Source organism: Sebastes fasciatus, chromosome 5 (genome assembly GCF_043250625.1).
Source record: "Sebastes fasciatus isolate fSebFas1 chromosome 5, fSebFas1.pri, whole genome shotgun sequence".
Lineage (NCBI taxonomy): Eukaryota > Metazoa > Chordata > Actinopteri > Perciformes > Sebastidae > Sebastes > Sebastes fasciatus.
This window is the reverse complement of record NC_133799.1, coordinates 1,451,102-1,471,401: the sequence shown is the minus strand read 5'-3', so window position 1 is coordinate 1,471,401 and position 20,300 is coordinate 1,451,102. Positions and strand designations below refer to the sequence as shown.

Below are 20,300 nucleotides of genomic sequence, written 5' to 3'. Positions count from 1 at the left end.
AAACAGAATTATTTCTATTCTGTTGTCATATTCTACCCAAATGACCTGTGTTGAACAATAACAAATTTTAAATATAGGCGTTTTCAGTCCAAAATGGCGGCTGTTGTAAAAAAAACACTGGAGTTTCGTCTCTTTGCTTTTATATTTTTTGACAAGTTGATGCCAAAAAATTTTTAAAACGTGACTGTACATGTGTTTAAAATGTGTTTGGGATGCAGTAAAGTCACTATCGACATACCCTATTTATTCCCTGATAATGCTACATTGTGAACAATCAGTTGAAATCGGCGGGATGAGAGCTAGTTAACGTTAGCTTAATGTAGCTGCTTACTGGCTGCTAACAGCTAATGCTAACTAGCTCTCATCCTGCCGATTTCAATACGGGAGGCAAAGAGTATTGAAGCAAAGAGACGAAACTCTGGTGTTTTCTTTGGCATTTTGGACTGAAAATGCTTATTATATATATATATATACAATATTTTATGGTTCAACAGGTTATTTCGGTAGAATATTACAACAGAATAGAAATAATTTTCTTTTACTTTGGCACTTTGTTGGCTGTATACGTTCTTTGCGGGAGGTGCAATTGATTTACATTATGATGCGTTCAGGCTCTATTCAGTAGTAAATGAGTATTGGGTGAAGGTTAATTCTAACCTTATCGTGATGTGTTCAAATGTAGTTTTTGGCAAGAAACTATAGCACATACTTGAATACGAGAATCTTGAAGGAGATGTTTTCACAGTAATATGAAATAGATATTAGAGAGGGAATTATGACCTGTTCAACTTCCTAACAAAAACTAGTAAGCAAACAGTTAAAATGAAGGAGTGGATGTTGACGTACATGGGATTTATTGTTTTATTTTTATTTTTTACCGCGGTATCGAGAGAAGAAACGTGGAATTTCAGTAGCGACTACTAAATGTCAGATATGTTGACATCCCTACGATGCTGCACCGTTCTCCTGTTGTTGTTATTCTACACCTTTCTGTTTCCTAGAAGGGTAATTAATACCCTGCTGACAGTAGACGGTTTCACAACACTTAAATGTCGACTAGATACGATACCGACCATTTCAACACATGGCCACATGTTTATCAGTTTCACGTCCGTCAGGCCCGCGCTGCTGTGTACATGTTTTTGTGGCACGTGAGATGTGGAAACTCTGAAATGACAACTTGCAGTCTGCCGGTCTGAGTGGTTATTTTTACCTCTAGGAGTGTAATCTTGGTAGGCGTTACAATGTGGACCAGCGAAGGGTAGCGTCTCTGACCCGAGCTGTGTTTACTGGTGGGACTGGGTGGGACAGAGTCATGGTGGTGGGAGATAAGCGTTGAGAGGTGGGGAGCTGAGGGGAGGATCTACAGTACATGTCTAGTGAATCCAGGCTTTGCTCGTTGCGACTTGGCTGCTTCTCTCTCTTTTTTATTGCCTGAACCAGGAATCACACTGGTCTGATTGTACAGTGGGTGTAACTGGATCGCTATATGGACGAGCGCTCTGTCAGTGATGCTTAAAGGGATAGTTTGGATGTTTTGAAGTGGGAGAGGCAGACGGGAGTAACAGCACAGGAGCAAAGCAATGTACTGCTGTAGACGGAGGCAGCAGTAAAATGTATTCAAGACACCTGAATAATTGGGATTTGTGTGCACAGTAGATGTGTCGAGACGACGGCAATATTTGACAGTCTGCGATTTCCTGCATAGAAGTCGACAAAAAAGATAAATTCCCACAATTAAATGAACATGATCGACTGCGATATTGACGTTTAAAATGTTCCGTTCATAGAAAACTCTGCTGTAGATCAAATCAAGCGCTTCCTAAACTAACAGCTATTGAACAGGGGGTGATCCAGATGTTTTGGCCTCACTTTTTGGGGATAGATATTATCTATACAATCAATGTGTTTATGACTAAATTGAGAGCATAAAATTGTTTATTTAGCCTCTTAATGTTGCTAATTTTGCTCTCAAAGTGCACCAGATCGATGCATTTAACTTTAAAATGTAGATAGCAAAAGGGGTAGGGTAAATATTCCTATATTTTTTCATATTGCGGAATGTAGCACAGCATGGAAGTGAAAGCAGTGCTCTGTTTTAATGTGAAATGTGCAATGAAAATATGTTGTCGCTAAAATCAATGAATAATCGTAATAAATAATCGTGATCTCAATATTGATCAAAATAATCATGATTATCACTTCGGCCATAATCGTGCAGCCCTACAATAACACAAACTAACTAACCGATGGAGGCAGCGGTAGACCAGCTACTCCTGTGTTCTGAGAGGTATAATCACTGTTTTTGTGAATGGAGTCTGGTGGCTTTGAAGAGAGAATAGATAACAGCTTCAGTTCCCCGTCAGAAAGGGCTGTCTGACAGCGAGGTAAAGAGGTGAACATATTCTAAATATAGCGTACACTTAAACTGATATAGATTATTTTAGGTGTGTAAATACGTTTAGCTGCTGCCTCCGTCCACAGCAGTACATTACTTTACTACCGTGATGGTACTCCTGTCTGTTTCTACTAACTCCATCTACTGTAGTAATACACTGACTATGGAGAAGAACCTCATACAACCACACTGAGAAACACTTGAACTATCCCGTCATCCCAAACAGCATACTTCCTGCTTTTCCACTCAAACAGCTCATACGTGTTGTTATGAAATCAGGATGTTGTTGGGAGGACAAAGGAGCTCTGATTCTTTTCCATGCTAGATATTTTATAAAGAGTTAATCCGCCCCTGTGAACTTGGTAGTTCTCTTGCACAAGTTTCTTTCTAGCCGTGTATAATGAGTAGTCGTAGACGTTGTGTGACTGGGATACATATCTGTCCTGACAGCCGAGCACAGCTGACTGTACTAAGGCTCGTACGACCTCAGGCCAGTCTGGCTCACATGAAGCTTAAGTGGATTTCAGATCCGCTATTTTGGCTCGTCTCGTCTTCCCCTGCAGCGCCGCCGCCGCTGCTGTATAGAAACATAATAAAGCATTTCTCTTGAACCAGATCCGAACAAAGGGCTGGTTGTGCGATGATGGCCGGTGGGGAAAATATTGAATGTGGAGAATTTAATTTTTTTCACTAAGAAACAAGACGACAAGTAATAAGCTTAAGAGTCATGGGACCCTTTCTTGAAACACCCATGCTGTTAGTGTTTTAACACACTTTCTTTATCCGTGGTTTATTTATTTTAGTGCAGAAACTCCAGCTTTAAACAAAATGAAGAAACATGCAAAAAACAAAATATATTAGTTATATATTTTAATGATTATGTTACTGTCCTGTGAGAAGTGAAAAATAAGTTATGTTTAATTAAGTCATAAGTTTAGTTTTCATTACTTCCTTGTGTGTGTGTAGATGAGACGGAGTTGAAGGACTGTCTGCTGGTCCTGGTTGACGACCAGCAGAAGCTCTCGGGTCAGATGGCTAAAAGCACCTTGTCAGCCCAACGCCTTCGCCAGCGCCTGGTCATCCTGGAGCGCTACCTCATCTCTCTGAGCCACAGCATGATGGAGGAGAAGTACAAGGTCCGCTGGAAGGGGCCCCCCAGCCCACCACTGCCTGCTGCTGACAACAAGAGGTACTAATAATGGAGCTATAGAGACTCTAGAGAGGCTCAGTGGTCTGGAGGGCTGTCTCCTCACAGCGAGGATGTGAGCGGGGCATCGCCCTGTCGGGGTTTCTTTCACAACAGTGACCGACTCGCTGTACATTATCCCTTACTTATTACACGGCTTTTATATACTCAATTCTGATTGTTAATTACAGCGTTCTACGGTTATTTCTTTATAGCAGACTGCCGTGAATAACAGACCGTTGCTATGGATACAGTTCTGATCACCATACACAGCGAGCGGACAATTTGTTTCTAGCAGAAGCAATAAAATCATTTTTGAATCAATATTCTGTGTCAAATTATTGATTTCTTTAGTAAGTAGCAGTGTAATAAACAGGGTAACCCCTTCAGAGTGATTCAAGACCCCTCCACTTCGTGTTAGGATCCTGCTCACTGCACTGCTCATTATCCCTTACTTGTAAAACTATAGATATAGCCAGTACAGTTACAGTGTACAGTTTCTTCCTGGGATGTACGGATGTGTACCTGACTGTGCTTATTGTTCATGCTTGTGTGAGTTAAACCCTACAGCTCAGTTTATGAGTGCACACTGTGTTTTCCTCACTAATGCATCTGGTGTTAATCTCTGTGTGTTTTGTTTTTTCAGCCCTCGTCCGGCCAGTAAAGGTGTTGAAGGTCTGGCCAGAGTCGGCTCCAGAGCAGCGCTCTCTTTTGCCTTTGCCTTCCTGCGTCGAGCCTGGAGGTCAGGTGAGAATCTCAGTCTCAGTGAAGAAGACGTATTGTGCCCTGGTGGTAGTAGTGGTGGTGGTGATAGCTGCTGTCATGGTAATGGAGCTGTGCTTAACAGCTGGTACTGAATGTGTTGCACCACGTTACAAGCTGCTCATAGTAAACAAGCCAGCATGTTTTTAGCCTGAACTCGTGGTGTCGGCTGGATGGAGGACTGCAGGGGTTCAGGGCCAGGGAGATTCAACATGAAAAATGGGCTTTTGGTTTCCTGTAGCTCTGAAGCTTCAAGCATTAACAGAAACACTGAAATAGAAAAATAGATGTTTATTTATATAACACATGTCAGCAACGAGGCAATAAAAAGTGCTTTACATAAAACATCAAAAGCATGGAGACAAAGTGCAAAAGAAACGCATCACAAAACAGTCATTGAAGAGCCAAGAGAATAGAAAATTAAAACAAGTTAAAATAGAACAAGACATGTAGAAAATAGAAGAATAAAAGCTGCAGTGTCAGTGTGGGAAATTATTTAATAAGTCTTCAGCCATGATTTAAAGGAAGTGAGATTTGCTGTGAATTTGTTCCAGATATATGGAGCATAAAAACTGAACAATCAACGATCACTCTGTCACAGAGGAGTTGATTATATTCTCATTTTAGTCTGTAGTCTGGGGTCCGTATTGAACTGTGATTTCAAAATGAAGCCCCCTTCACATACGCAAAGAGAGGTGGACAAACATATTTTAATACAATGCAGTCCAATACAACACCAATCACATAGACCATAGAGCTGAATTTGATCAATTAATAAACCTGTATATCCCAGCGTATAGAATAGAAGATAAGATAATACTTTATTAGTCCCACAGCAGGATTACAGCAGCAAAGGGGGACAAAACAACAAGAGGCATCAGTAAAAAACAAAACAAGATCTAATGAATAAGCGATTAAACAATAAAGATATAGTCAGAAAGTAAACAGTAGAAAACAACTGGTAAAGAAAACAGTGCAGACTCAACGAGTTTAGTGTCCATAGTGCACGGATAAGTTTAAAAGTTATTAACCGTAAGAAAGTACAACAAAACAAGTTAAAATAAGAAATGAAAGGAGAAATAGCTCAACGGTGAACAGCAGCTGCTGCTGGAAATACTTTATCGTTTACGTTTTGCATACAAAAGGCAGAAATTTGTCTTTAGTTTGCATGTGCAAAATCTACAATAAAAAAAGGCTAATTAAAATACAACATATCAGACATATCCAGACAGGCCTCTTTAAAACACATTTACATAAAAACACAACAGAAGCTACATCACAAAGAGAAGCAGGTACTCGATGGATGAGGACTGAATCAAGGTTAAATAAATAGATATAAAGTGCTGTGAGCTTCAAACAGTAGCCGTCCTCACAGATTCAGATACTTTATGGCAACAGGAATGATTTTTATAGAAGTTTTTTATTGGCAGATTGGACTCTGTACTTTTGCCCTGAAGGCAGTAGCTGGAAGTTGTGATTTAAAGGACGGCTGTGGTCGTATATTAATTTGTTTTTCTCCTTACGTTTCGGGGAGGCCCGTCGTATAAGCCGGGGACTTCTTGACCTCTCCTGTTACATTTCTTCTTATTATCTTTATCTGGATTTTATGAGGTTTTATGTGTGTGCAAATAGATAAAGATAAAGAAATCAATCACACAGTCTGATTATGTCTAAAATAAAGTGTCTGTTTGTCTAAAAGTCCTTCATGGTTGCTCGGCGAGCAGAGATGTTGTGTTTTTGTTGCGTGTAGTGATGTGAGGTGGAGAGCTGGCTGTCCACAGGGACTGGGTGGGAACAAAGAGCCTGTAGCCTTCCTGTAACATGAGACACACACAGACAGACAGACAGACAGACAGACAGTTCAGCCTCTCATCCTCAGTCTACTGTATTATTCCTGGAACACACCGCCAGAACAGTGTGACAGGGTTTTCTTTCAGCCGCCACCTGCTGAAAGAACACATGTACCGATATCATAGATATTGATGTGATTCTGCAGCTCCTTTAAGGGACCGTTTAATCCGACTGGATACCAGTAGCTTGAAGGTCATTGACTGTAAATTCATGCAAGGTTGAGACCATTTTTTAAGAAAGAAAAAGTCTAAATTCTCTGATTCCAGCTTCTGAAATGTGAATATTTTCTGGTTTCTTTCCTCCTCTATGACAGTAAACTGAATATCTTTGAGTTGTGGACATTTGAAGACGACAATTATCGTTAGATGCAGCCCCCCTGTGGAGCCCTGTTTGCGGAATATTGTTGAATAATGAAGTCTGTTTCAGACGTGATTTTAGTGAATTTGCAATGTGTGTATCATTATATGCTTATGTGCATGAATTACATTTTCGATTTAGGAAACCATGTAATTTAAATAAATTCTAAATGTAATATTTTTGGGTGTAATGTAATCTAGTCTCTACTGTGTGTGTGCCGTGTATAAACAGAGGAGGTTTGTGTCTTGCAGGAGATGATGCAGATCTTTGCAGTGAGCTCCTGCAGGAGTCTCTGGATGCGTTGCGGGCTCTACCAGAGGCCACGCTGTTCGATGAGGGAACCGTCTCATCGGTGTGGCTCGAAGTCGTTGAGAGGGCCACAAAGTTCCTCAGGTTGGTTATTCACTGATCTTTTTGTATGTAAGACACGTTGGATGATCTTTTGTGATTCTGATCGTCATTGTCTCGTCTTCTGTGGGACCAGTGACGTTCATGGAAGCGCAAGCACCAAAGGCAACATCCCCCTTCAGGACCAGCACCTGGCCCTGGCCATCCTGCTGGAGCTGGCTGTGCAGAGGGGAACGCTCAGGTAACCAGATACCTTTTAATACCTGCTGATATCCTCCTGCAGTTGAAATGCTACCTCACTGCTCATTTTGTCTTCTCCAGTCAGCTGCTGTCTGCTGTTCTGCTGCTGCTGCGTCTGTGGGAAAGTGGCACCAGAGAGATGGACAACGAGCGCTCCACCCAGGGAACCAGCGCCCCTCTGCTGCCCCTCCTGCAGCGCTTTCACAACATCCACAGCAGCAAGGAGGAGCCCGTTCCTGAAGAGGAACCTGAGGTGAAAAGTCCTCTCCGGGCCCGACATCTGTATCAGTACAGTTAGTAGGGCTGTCAACCAATATTCTAAAGTTGAATATAACATTCGAATAGTAAGAAAAAAACAGATATTCGAATATGAAAATGGAACGATTATGATTTTGAGAAAAAAAGCAGCGCTACCGCGGCTGTCTGCCTCACACACACTGAACGCACCGCACGACGGGAGTCACACCGCATCACTTTCATTGATTTAAAATGAAATATAACGTTACGTCAAACTGAACGAGGAATAATTCAACAACAACCGTCATGATGGCAGACAACTTGGCCGCAGAGAGAGAGACACCGTGTCCTAACAGCGAGCGTTACATCATGTAAACAAACCACGTATCAGCTGTGAGCTCCAGATCAGACTGGAGACGTAACCACTTAAAAGATGGGGGAGTAATACTCGCTATCTTCCAACATTTGTACTTTTTAAAACAGAAAACACACGTGGTATTTGCTGGAAATGACTTACAGTATAGCCAACAGGAAGTAGGAATCTTTCAGGTGATCTTCCTCCAGCCAGCTGCTTCCTTATTCAGGTGTTTGTAGTGAAATGAGGAGGTATCGTTTAGATAACTCCTCATTTCAACTTCACGAATCAGCCGTTCCTCGTTCGTTGCAGACTAAATGTTATCAAGTGAAGGTTTGTTTCCTCGTGTGTTGTTTGGGAGTCCGCCTGTCTTCAAGTGTTCCTGGTTTATTATCAAGCTGATGAGTACTTTGTGGTTTTCAGATCCTCACGGCCCAGATGAGTCCAAACGAGAGCTTCTTGCGCTACCTGACCTTGCCGCAGGATAACGACCTGGCTATCGACCTTCGGCAAACCGCCGTGGTGATCATGGCTCACCTGGACCGCCTGGCTTCTCCCTGCAGCCCTCCACACTGCAACTCCCCCACGTCACACAAGGTCACTACTCCTTTATCTTATTGTGTTATTGTATTAAATAATAAGAAAACAAAACAAGAGTAACCGATAAAATGAACCGTAAACATATACAGCAAATTATCAATACATTAAATAAATAAATAAATAAATAAATAGTATATGTTTGAAAAGGAGTAGGCAGAAGTTCACCAGACTTCACAAGAGTGAATCCTTGAACGTCAGATAATGAAATGTGAAACGTTAATACTCAGTCTGTATTTTTATGGTCACGTTCAAGGAGACATGACATCAATAAACAGCCACCGTGTGACTGACTCTGTCTCCTTCTCTGTGTCTTTGTGCTGCAGGGAACCCTGCAGGAGGTGATCGCCTGGGGCCTGTTGGGCTGGAAGCTTTACGCCAACGTTAACGGCCCCATCCACTGTAAAGCCTTGTCGGGCCTCGGAGTCGCACAGATAGTGTGTTCAGAAAAAGGCTTTCTCATCCTGTCCAGTACCGGTGCTGTTTACACCCAGAACTACAAGAGCACAACCCTGGTCAGTTCTGTTGCACAGGTGTTTATTAACGTCCCCTCTCTAAGCAACTTTACTCAGTAGCTGATGGTTTCATCTCTGCTGCAGATTGAGTCTCTGGATTATTCTGTTGCAGGCTCCGATGCTGGTTCACGGTCTGAGCTCCAGAAAGATCGTGAAGCTAGCAGCTCATCCTGATGGGCAGCACTACTTGGCCCTGTCGTCCAACGGGGAGGTGTTCTCGTGGGGCTGCGGGGACGGAGGTCGCCTTGGACACGGAGACACCACGTAAGCAAATAGAGAAAACCCAAACTGATGTTTGATTTCCATCGATACATGGGTGCCAGCTGCGCTTTCTCGCTCTTGCTCTCTCTTCTCTCCAACAGCCCACACCACATTCATATTTATACAACCAATGTCTTTATGAGTAAATTGTTTACTAGAGCACAAAGCTCTTACATCTAGCCTCTCTATTTTGCTCTCAAAGTGCTCCAGATTGATGCATTTAACTTTAAAATGTACAAAATGTTCTTCTGGTGGAGCATGTCCCTATGGAGGATGGAACCTGCCAAAATCAAAAATAAATAAATGACTTGATAAATAAATAAATAAATGTCATATAGGAAAAATTATATTAAAAATGAATGTAGTCATTAATTAATTGATCAAATATGACATAAATTGATTTTATAGTTACTCTTCTGTTTAATTTTCCATTTTATTTATTTATTTATCTATTTATTTTTTGTTTATTTATTTTTGCATTTAATATTTATTTATTTATTAATTTATTTATTTTTGCATTTCTTTTTTATTTATTTTATATTTATTTTATTCCCCGTGATATCGAAAATGGGATTGAATATAGATATTTTCCCAGGTATTTTATTGAAGTATTGTGACAACATTATTACCCAGGACATAACCCACTTTTGTATTTCCACATTGTCATCCAATATAATATGAATCTATATGTAATTCAGCAGATTGAAAGGACTTAAGTAGTGTTAAATTATTGATCAAACAGCTGCTAAAAATATACAATATATTATATCCCACATGTAGGACATTGTATTAATGTTTTATTCTTCCACAGCTGCCACTGACTGAATGAAAAACATCCAACACTAAAACAAAGCTTGAGACATAAATTATTACTTTTAGTTTTATTAGAAAGATTCCTGAAAAGCTTCTTGTATCTGCCGAGAGGAGCGTCTCAGTCTCCGTCTTCACTTTCTTTCAGGTATCTAGAGGAGCCTACGATGATCGCTGCCTTCAACGGGAAACAGACAGGAAAGCATGTGGTGCACATCGCTTGTGGGAGCACGTACAGCGCTGCCATTACTGCTGACGGCGAGCTCTATACATGGGGAAGAGGGAACTACGGTCGACTGGGCCACGGTAAGCTCCGTCTGCATTCAACTGCTGGACACTGGGGATGTTTATTAACGACGGAAGACTTGACATTTCAGTGCAAATTATGTCAGGATGTAATTTAAATGTGTACATTAATAGAATAATAATAAAATAATTTTTAATAAGTTAAACCGACTAGTATTTCTGGTTCCGACTAGCAAGGATAGCAACGTTTAATCGACTAATCGCGTGCATCCCGACTGGACACAGTGTCAGCTTAGATAATAAAATACATCTTTGTCTCTTCTACCACTGAAAGAGAGTTGTGATCTGACTGTGTTTGTAGGCTCCAGTGAGGACCAGACCACTCCCATGCTGGTGACAGCGCTGAAGGGACTGAAGGTGATGGATGTGGCGTGTGGAAGTGGTGATGCTCAAACACTTTCTGTGACAGAGAATGGTAAGAACAAGAAAGACTTTGACCCAAACTGAATTGTTAGTTGGTTTGTTTTATTCACCTTCTTCTGTGTGTCTCCACAGGTCAGGTGTGGTCCTGGGGGGACGGAGACTACGGTAAACTGGGCCGGGGAGGCAGCGATGGCTGCAAGACCCCCAAACTTGTGGAGAAGCTGCAGGACCTGGACATCGTGAAGGTGTGCTGCGGCAGCCAGTTCTCGGTGGCCCTCACCAAAGACGGCCAGGTGTACACCTGGGGAAAGGGAGACAATCAACGCCTCGGTCACGGCACCGACGAGCACGTTCGCTACCCCAAGTTGCTCGACAGTCTACAGGGTGAGTTGACTGTTATAAAATATAAATGCAGAAGCTTTTATAACACAAACATTAATCTGTGTCTGTTGTGTTTGTAAACAGGAAAGAAGGTTGTGGATGTAGCTGTGGGATCGACTCACTGCCTCGCCCTCACTGACGACGGAGAGGTGCACAGCTGGGGCAGCAACGACAAGCTGCAGCACTTCGATACGCTCTTTTCTAACAAGAAGCAGCCGAAGGCGCTGCCGGGGCTCAACTCCAAACACATCGTGGGGATCTCCTGTGGGCCAGGACAGGTGATGCATAACCGTCACTGATTATGTTTATATGCTTCTAATGACAGACCGTAAAACACGTAACACTTTGTGTGTTCTCAGAGCTTCGCCTGGTCCTCGTGCTCCGAGTGGTCCGTTGGGCAGCGGGTGCCCTTCATAGTGGACGTTTGCCCCATGACCTTTGAGCAGCTGGACCTGCTCCTGCGACAGGTCAGCGAGGGGATGGACGGCAGCTCGGACTGGCCCCCCCCACAGGAGAAGGAGTGCATGGTGGTCGCCACCCTCAACCTGCTCAGGCTCCAGGTAGGAAACCATCCGTCAACAGCTGATGTTTTATTACAGATGTCTCATTCATTTGTGCTCGAGGCAGATTTAGATTTTCTCAACCCTGATATCTGTTAAACCTCCCTCCTCAGCTCCACGCAGCCATCAGTAACCAGGTGGATCCAGAGGAGTTGGGCCTGGGGCTCGGCAGCGTGCTGCTCAACAACCTCAAACAGACGGTGGTCGTACTAGCCAGCAACGCCGGCGTGCTCAACACGGTGCAAGCAGCTGCTCAAGCAGTTCTCCAGAGCGGCTGGTCGGTGCTGCTGCCCACCGCCGAGGAACGGGCCAGGGCGCTGTCCTCGCTGCTGCCTAACGCCGGTGAGTGAATCAGGACATCTGCTAACACTTAATAGTCCATTAACGCTGCTCATTTGTTGGGACTGAGGTTTTAATTATTTTATTTTTCTCCTCCGCAGCATCAGGAAATGAGATGAGTGTGAGCCCCGGACGTCGCTTCATGATCGACCTGTTGGTCAGCAGCTTGATGGCTGATGGAGGGTTAGAGTCTGCTCTGAATGCTGCCATCACGGCTGAGATACAGGTCAGTGTGTTTAATGCACGTAATGTATTCATAAATAATGAGCAATAATGCTTCCTCTGTTTGTATGATGTAGATAAAGATTTCTCTTTGGACTGAAATTCAGCTTGAAATAAAAAAAATTTTATGTCTTCTTTTCTTTTCTTGTTTTTTTAATCAAGCTTTTTATTGTTTCCTGAAGAGAAATGGCTACAACAACCTAAACCATATCAAATAAAGTGATATGTACATATAATAACAGATAGTAACTGTAAATTTAAAAAGGTAGGAGTATTCTGTAAAGTATTCAAAAACAAGGGAGGAGAAAAATGGTTATAATAATTATAATAAATGAAAAATAAAGTAAAAAATAATAATAAAGAAATATAAATAGATACAAATTAATAAAATTAATTCACACACCAGATTCCCAATGAATTTGATGTCGTCTTGACAATTTTTCTCAAGGTCAAATTCACAAAAGATATTACAGCGCAAACACGCCCATAATGTTTTGCAGCTGAGTGCAATTTGCCTTTTTTTTTCAACAACCTAAACCATATCAAATAAAGTAATATGTACATATTATAACAGATAACTGTAAATTAAAAAAGTAAAAGTATTCTGTAAAGTATTTAAAAACAAATGAGGAGAAGAATGGTAATAATAATAAATTAATATTAAAGAATAATTAAAAATAAAGTAAATAATGTAAAAAAGGAATGAATGAAAAATTAATGACAATGTTTCTTTTTGTCTTAATCGTTCAACGGCTACAAAAGTTGCGCAAAGTGTACTATTGGATCCTACAACTAATACAGAATATTAGACATTTAAAATCTCCTGCCTCCACGTCCATGATCTCCTGAAACAACCCTCTCACTGGATACAGGACTCACTCTGTTACTGTTTTCCTGACAGGACATTGAAGCCAAGAAGGAGGCCCAGAAAGAGAAGGAGATCGATGAGCAGGAGGCCAACGCCTCCACCATGCTCCGCTGTCGCGCCATGCTGGACAAAGACCTCATCAACACGGGCATCTACGAGTCGGCGGGGAAGCAAAGCCTGCCTCTGGTGCAGCTCGTACAGCAGCTGTTGAGGTACCTTGCTCTCTGCCCGAATCATGCTGCACCTATGCCACCATACAGAGTTAACCCCTTCCTTACTCATTTGATCTCTCTGCAGGAACATCGCCTCCCAGACCATCGCCAGGCTGAAGGATGTCGCTCGCCGTATCTCCAACTATCTAGAGGCGGAGCACGTCAGCAAGGAGCGCTCTGCGTCTCTGGACCTGCTGCTGCGCTTCCAGAGGCTGCTGGTCAGCAAGCTCTACCTGGGCGTCAACGGCACGGAGAACGTCAACGGATACAGTAAGTCACGGATTTCAACCATCCAGACAGGCCTCCAGACTGCCACCAACATCGCACCAGAACAGCGCTCTGTGCGTTCGTATCACGTGCACGTGCCTGCTTTTTATGTACTCTGGTCTTGAGACTTATGAAACATATGTATGTACAGTATGTAGCGGTGCACAGAGCTTGATGCGCCTGTACGTAGTGGCGTAGAACTTTACAAAACAATCCATTTAGCTGTTACCGTGTTCTACAGCTGATTATTTTAAAAAGCAAAATGACGAGAGCGAGGATGATGGTTGGATGGTGATGAAAGTGCAGGCAGGGAGAGACAGACTGAGCCAGAGTCATTGATTAATACCATGCTGTACCAAGAAAAGGGTGCAACCAAATCATGTGCTGGTGTGACCAACTGAGGAAGGTGGTAGCACCAGTGCTACCAGTGGAAACGTTAGGCTTGAGGCCTGTGTCCAGATCCAGTAGCTAGCTATCGGCTTTGAGAATGATCTCTAGAAGGGTAGTACAGTATTTGATCTCTCTGTTGTTTGTGCAGATCCTGAGCTGCTGGGTGTCGGTTCCCTGTTGAAGAAGTACATCGCCCTGCTGTGCACTCACATCGGAGACATCCTCCCAGTAGCAACAAGCATCGCCTCCACTGGTCGCCGCCACTTTGCTGAAGTCTCTCGGGTTATTGAAGGAGATCTAACTGGTAATCCGTCTCTCAGAAACTGTTTATGTGCAGCATGAATTGCACGCAGACCTTTTTTAAGGAACTTGTGAGACAGTTCTGGACGCCATGCTGTTTTTCCTCTTTGACAGGAGCGCTGCTGCCTGAGCTGGTGGTGTCCATCGTCCTCCTCCTCACCATAGATGTAGGTCTAATGCAGGAGACCGGTTCCATCCCTCTCCTGGCTGGACTCCTGGAGCACCTGGACCGGTTCAACCACCTGGCCCCGGGACACGAGAGGGACGATAACGAGGATCTGGCTTGGCCGGGCATTATGGGTATAATACCAATTGTGTCTTACACTAACTACGTTTACATGCACGCTAATATTCAACTACTAGGGCTGTCCTCGACCAAAGAAAAGCTGCCATGGGAGTGTTGGTATATTAGTGGAATATTCATTTTAATTAGCCACGTCAACAGCTTAGTAGGTATCTAAGTATCTAAGTTGTCTGATTTGGAATAATAGAGGGATATTTTGTGCATGTAAACGTAGTCGGTGTCACTGATGTGAGAATATTAGCATCCTAACTTTGAGATGAGGATTAGAAGATGGTGTAGAATGTAACTAGCTCTTCTTCTGCTGTGGCAGGGTCCTTCTTCACAGGACAAAGCTCCAAGAACAACGAGGAGGTTTCCCTCATTCGCAAGGCCGACCTGGAGAACCACAACAAAGACGGCGGTTTCTGGACCGTCATCGACGGAAAGGTCTACGACATCAAGGACTTCCAGGCTCAGTCCCAGTCGCTGACAGGAAACAGTGTCCTGGGTAAGGATGGAAAATAGATTCAGTAGTCAGAAAGTAGAGAAGGTTACTGACGGTACTACAGTTTCATCTCCGTCTTTGGTGTAACAGAGTTTCTCCTTTTACAGCCCAGTTTGCAGGAGAGGACCCGGTGGTTGCTTTGGAAGCTGCTCTGCAGTTTGAGGACACCAGGGAGTCGATGCAGGCCTTCTGTGTTGGCCAGTATATGGAGGTACCAACTGTCTCAGTCCACATTTTCTACATTAATTTCATTCTTCATAATCAGTTCTTTGATATTTTAACGTTTTATCATCGACAGCCTAACCAGGAGACGGTCACCACTCCAGACCTCAGCAGTCTCTCGTCCCCGCTCATTGACACTGAGAGGAACCTGGGGCTGCTGCTGGGCCTCCACGCCTCCTACCTGGCCAAGAGCACCCCGCTGTCCCCCATGGAGATCGAATGTGCCAGTGGGTGCAATCATTTTAAAGCAAAACCCCAAACTCTGCATTTTAATCGGTTTCACTTTTAACAGTGATTTTTATTCCTCTCTTTACACAGAATGGCTCCAGTCGTCCATCTTCTCGGGGGGTCTGCAGACCAGTCAGATCCACTACAACTACAATGAAGAGAAGGACGAAGACCACTGCAGCTCCCTGGGCACCACCACTCCAGACAAGGCCAAACTCTACTCCCGAAGGATAACCCTCAGTGACCACGCGCAGCCTTTCCTGCAGGCTATCGCTGACAACAACACTCAGGACCACACTGTGAAGGTACAGGAAGCAACAGTGACTCAAGAATAAAGATAGAGCCGCTAAGGCTGCACCCAATTATTATCATTACATTTAAACAAAAACCTGCACAGCATTCAAATGTTAATTTACAATTTGAATGTCAACGTTATGAATGAAGCTTCTAACTGTTCGGTTCAGCCCTAAAAGCTCCACAGCAGCCATGAAGCTGAAGGATGTCGTCGTCATGTTTTCATCTTTTGTTTCTGTTGTTCACATTACAGGACTTCCTCTGCCAAATCGAGCGCTGCTGTAAGCAGTACCATCTCATCACGCCCATCACCTTCCCCCCGGAGCACCCCGTGGAGGAGGTCGGCCGCCTGCTGCTCTGCTGCCTGCTCAAACATCAAGACCTCGGTAACCTAGCAACTGCTCTCAGACAGGCGGTCTGAGGAGAGATCGTGTTGGCTCACTTTGTCTTTTGAAATGTTTATTTACTCATTTATTATTATCAGTTATGAGAAGATGCATTGAAATCCATCTTCTCATCTGAAATGATTTTAGCCGTTGTTGAGTGTAAACTCTCCTCCTGTCCTGTCACAGGTCACACTGCTCTTTCACTCGTCAGTCAATGTGCCTTGCGTGTGGACCAAGGGAAACAGAGGTCCCTCCCGAAATCTGTGATTGACGTGTGCCGCATGGTCTACCAGGCAAAGTGTTCTTTAATCAAGGTAGGACTGTAATAGATGGTAACATGAACTTGTATTAATCCCTCAGTGGAGAATGTTTGTGACACAAAGACTAATGACGAGTTTGCTTTGTCCCACGTCTTTTAGACCCATCAGGAACAAGGTCGCTCCTACAAGGAGGTGTGCGCCCCCGTCATCGAGCGTCTTCGCTTCCTGTTTAACGAGCTGCGTCCCGCCGTCAGCAACGACCTGTCTATCGTGTCCAAACTGAAGCTGCTGAGCTCTCAGCCGCGCTGGAGGAGGATCACCCAGAAACTCATCAGGGACCGCAGGAAAAAACGAGGTGGGGTATTTAAAAAAAAAAAACTACTACACAGTGACCGACAGGGTTTCATTTTCTTCACATACAGTACAAACTGTTTATGAATTTAAATGTGTTTTTTAGTGCCTAAGAAGTCAGAGTCTGCTGACATAGAAGAGCCAAAGCTGGAGAATGAAGGGACCAATGAAGAGGAACTTAACGTCCACATCAGCCCCACACCGGCTGACAGGAAGTCACCCACCAGCAAGACGCCCAAGGTACTTTAATTACTGGAACATTTCACAAGATAAACAATGGATAAGTTCGCTAGAGGATTCTTTAATCCATTCTTTCTAGTTAGAGAATAACTAATAATCTTAGCGCTTGAGACACAGTATAACTTTTGACTTTATAAGTCTATATCTTGGTATGTTAGTTAGGAGACAACACAGCAGCTATGGTTGTACAGTTTGCATTCCTGTATCGTTTTATTACTTTACAGCAGGACAAGTGGCATCCGCTTCTCAACACTGTGTCTAATGTCCAGAAGTACCGCTGGCTGAAACACAGCGTTCAGGGTGTCTTCTCCCAGTCCAGCCTCATGGTCACCATCGTGGAGTTTGCACTGAAAGAGGAGCCGCTGGACGTAGAGAAGATGAGGAAGTGTCTTCTCAAACAGGTGATTGGAAACAACAGATCATCACTGACTTCATAATAAAGTAGAAAATGAAGGCCACCATGCCGAAACGTTAGCATGTTCCTTTGACATGGCCAGAATATATTGTGAAATTGAGATTAGTCTACTTTGTCCTAAAGATCTGTGTGTGTGCTACCTTTTTACCTCTAGGTACGCTGGAACTTTATGAACTTATGTTTAGCACCACAAACAAATACTGGGAAGGCGCATCCTCTTAAAGACCTAACTACATGTAGAGTATATAAATGACTGTTAACGTGTCAACAGGTGAGACATCACGTTAACTCTGTTTCCTTTCAGCTGGAGAGGGCCGAGGTGAGACTGGAGGGCATCGACACCATGCTGAAGTTGGCCTCTAAAAGCTTCCTGCTGCCGTCTGTGCAGTATGCGATGCTCTGTGGCTGGCAAAGGGTCATACCAGAAGGGACCAACATCGGGTGAGTCAACACAAAAACAACACATTCAGAAATGTACCTGAATCTTGTCGAGTGAATTGATATCTTAACTCCTTGAAACTCCGACGGCCCGCCAGCAGGCCTGGCCGCTATTCTGTCTTTCAGAGGTTGTAGCGGGCTCAGTTTTCGAGGTATTGGGAATATACTGATATCACATGAAACTATCAAATCTTAGGAATCCATCGGTACCAACCATGTCATGCTAGCTTGTCGGGAAGAAGGTTAAATAACGCTACGAATTTACGCTAAATGTTGGAGAGGAAAAACTGTCATGTCCATTTTCAAAGGGGTCCCTTGACCTCTGACCTCCAGATCAGTGAATGTAAATGGGTTCTATGGGTACCCACGAGTCTCCCCTTTACAGACATGCCCACTTTATGATAATCACATGCAGTTTGGGCAGACAACATTTGAATGCAGTATAAATGTGTTATTGTCTCCTATTCTAAAATGGTGTATTTGAATATTTCTGCATCCTTGGGTCCCTAAACAGTCTTTGAATCACATAAACTGGGTCTCACTGTAAAGCTGAGACTCTTGTGGATCCAATGAGCCCAACTGTATTCATGTGTGATGATGTTAGTCCCCATAGGAGCCATTTCATTGACCTCACTGTATAAAATGACCTGTGGTGATTACCGATGTGTTTACAGTACGACCCTCTCATCAGATGACGAAAAACTCCCCTCAAAAAGAAATATTTCTAACATTTCAACTCTCCTTTCCAGAGAGCCGCTGTCTGACTGCCTGAAGGACGTGGATCTGATCCCTCCCTTCAACCGCATGCTTCTGGAGGTGACCTTCGGCAAGTTGTACTCCTGGGCCATCCACAATGTTCGCAACATCCTGCTGGAGGCCAGCGCCCGCTTCAAGGAGCACGGTGAGTGGCGTGGGTCATCTCAGAAAACTAAACTGGTATGATATAATGTCTAGACACACTCTGTGTTAGACACACAAACTAACTCACCTGTTCCTTTAACCAGGTGTGCAGCCGGTTCCCTTGCAGACCATCACCAACGAGAACCCAGCAGGACCAAGTCTCGGCACCATTCCACAAGCCCGCTTCCTTCTGGCCATGATACACATGCTGTCCCTGAAACACGGGTCCAACAGCCTCAGTCTCTTACTGAACTCTGGAATACTGGCGCTCACTCAGAGTATTCTCCGGCTCATAGGTGAGTAGATAACGGGAGAGGAAGCAGATCTGGATTCATGTATGGATTCAGGTGTGTGATGTCTCTTCTATGTTGTTGTGTCTCCAGGACCCAGCACAGACAGCAGCGAGGAGGATCTGAGTTTATGTGCACACGGAGGCTCAGCCACAGTGCTGGAGGAGTCCAGAAAGGAGGCCGCCCCCACCCCCCTACCGGCCTCAGGTCCTGAGCTGGCTGCCTTGATGAAGATAGGCACCCGGGTCATGAGGGGAGTCGACTGGAAATGGGGAGATCAGGACGGTCCAGCGCCAGGTCTGGGTCGGGTCATCGGGGAGCTGGGCGAGGACGGCTGGATCAGGGTCCAGTGGGATACTAGCAGCACCAACTCCTACCGGATGGGCAAAGAGGGCAAATATGACCTGAAGCTGGCAGAGCCGCCGCCGGCTGCCCAGCCGCCAACAGAGGACTCAGACACAGAGGACGACACGGGTCAGTTCAGTTCAAAACCACCACCATCAGGGTTATTATCGTTAACTAGAACTGAAACTGAAACTGAAACCAAAATAAGCTGTGAAAAATACTGTCATAAACTGAAACTAAATAAGAACAACATCCTTTTAAGAAAAACTAAACTGAAACAATATTTCCTGGTTAAAAAACTAATAAAAATAAAATAAAAAAAGCTATTATAACCTTGATCACTGCAGCTACAAGGAAGGTGTGAGCTTCAACTAATGACCTTTACAACATCCTGTCTTGATTCCAGAAGGCGAGCTGATGGAGAAGAGCAGCCACCCGACAGCTATGATGCTCACCAGCACCGTCAACCTGCTGAAGACGCTGTCTCTGACAGCTGGAATCTACGCGGAGGTGCTGCAGACGGACGCTACGCGGACCCTCAGTGGGCTGCTGAGGATGCTGGTGGAGAGCGGAGCCAATGACAAGTCAGGTAGCTGGAACCGCCATGTTGACAAAGAGCATTTTATCTGTTTACTACATGACACGTTATTATCTTATTCTACGTTGACCCGTCTGTGTCTTCAGGCTGTCACTCCCACAGGCTGGTCTCTCGGGAGCAGCACCGGAGCTGGTCCACGCTGGGCTTCATCCGCAGCATCGCTCTCATGCCCCAGATGTGCAGCACGCTCAGCACCTCTGCGTGGATCGGCCTGCTCATCCGCATCGTTGAGGGACACCAGTCCTTCCACGCCATCACTCTGCAGAGACAGGTGGGACAGTTATTACCAGGATGTGTCAGATGGGCTGTTAGGCAGCATATCCACCAGATCCAGTGAGGATGCTAGTGGACGAGTTTACCACTGGTGACATACCCTATCATAGAATGCACCTGATCGGCCCCTGGTTCTCTATTCGCTCT

The 20,300-nt window shown here is 44.2% G+C and overlaps 1 protein-coding gene across 4 annotated transcripts in view; it reads left to right on the top strand.

The window, feature by feature from the left end:
* The window catches only part of herc2 (HECT and RLD domain containing E3 ubiquitin protein ligase 2), a 60,811-nt gene that overhangs the window by 4,782 nt on the left and 35,729 nt on the right, over nt 1–20,300 (top strand). For 2 of the 4 annotated variants that reach the window (XM_074636729.1, XM_074636728.1), the window contains exons 5-38: nt 3,365–3,587; nt 4,231–4,331; nt 6,806–6,947; nt 7,039–7,143; nt 7,224–7,395; nt 8,158–8,331; nt 8,658–8,864; nt 8,959–9,110; nt 10,066–10,223; nt 10,525–10,638; nt 10,719–10,970; nt 11,052–11,245; nt 11,327–11,527; nt 11,641–11,869; nt 11,968–12,092; nt 12,990–13,168; nt 13,254–13,438; nt 13,974–14,129; nt 14,240–14,425; nt 14,740–14,916; nt 15,021–15,124; nt 15,212–15,362; nt 15,454–15,668; nt 15,911–16,043; nt 16,230–16,357; nt 16,463–16,658; nt 16,761–16,894; nt 17,119–17,295; nt 17,614–17,750; nt 18,497–18,648; nt 18,752–18,943; nt 19,031–19,411; nt 19,689–19,871; nt 19,967–20,151. In XM_074636729.1, coding sequence (XP_074492830.1) covers nt 3,365–3,587; nt 4,231–4,331; nt 6,806–6,947; nt 7,039–7,143; nt 7,224–7,395; nt 8,158–8,331; nt 8,658–8,864; nt 8,959–9,110; nt 10,066–10,223; nt 10,525–10,638; nt 10,719–10,970; nt 11,052–11,245; nt 11,327–11,527; nt 11,641–11,869; nt 11,968–12,092; nt 12,990–13,168; nt 13,254–13,438; nt 13,974–14,129; nt 14,240–14,425; nt 14,740–14,916; nt 15,021–15,124; nt 15,212–15,362; nt 15,454–15,668; nt 15,911–16,043; nt 16,230–16,357; nt 16,463–16,658; nt 16,761–16,894; nt 17,119–17,295; nt 17,614–17,750; nt 18,497–18,648; nt 18,752–18,943; nt 19,031–19,411; nt 19,689–19,871; nt 19,967–20,151 — 5,900 coding nt within the window. The remainder of the gene's footprint in view (nt 1–3,364; nt 3,588–4,230; nt 4,332–6,805; nt 6,948–7,038; nt 7,144–7,223; nt 7,396–8,157; nt 8,332–8,657; nt 8,865–8,958; nt 9,111–10,065; nt 10,224–10,524; nt 10,639–10,718; nt 10,971–11,051; nt 11,246–11,326; nt 11,528–11,640; nt 11,870–11,967; nt 12,093–12,989; nt 13,169–13,253; nt 13,439–13,973; nt 14,130–14,239; nt 14,426–14,739; nt 14,917–15,020; nt 15,125–15,211; nt 15,363–15,453; nt 15,669–15,910; nt 16,044–16,229; nt 16,358–16,462; nt 16,659–16,760; nt 16,895–17,118; nt 17,296–17,613; nt 17,751–18,496; nt 18,649–18,751; nt 18,944–19,030; nt 19,412–19,688; nt 19,872–19,966; nt 20,152–20,300) is intronic. The other 2 variants (XM_074636730.1, XM_074636731.1) reach the window with 2 other exon arrangements.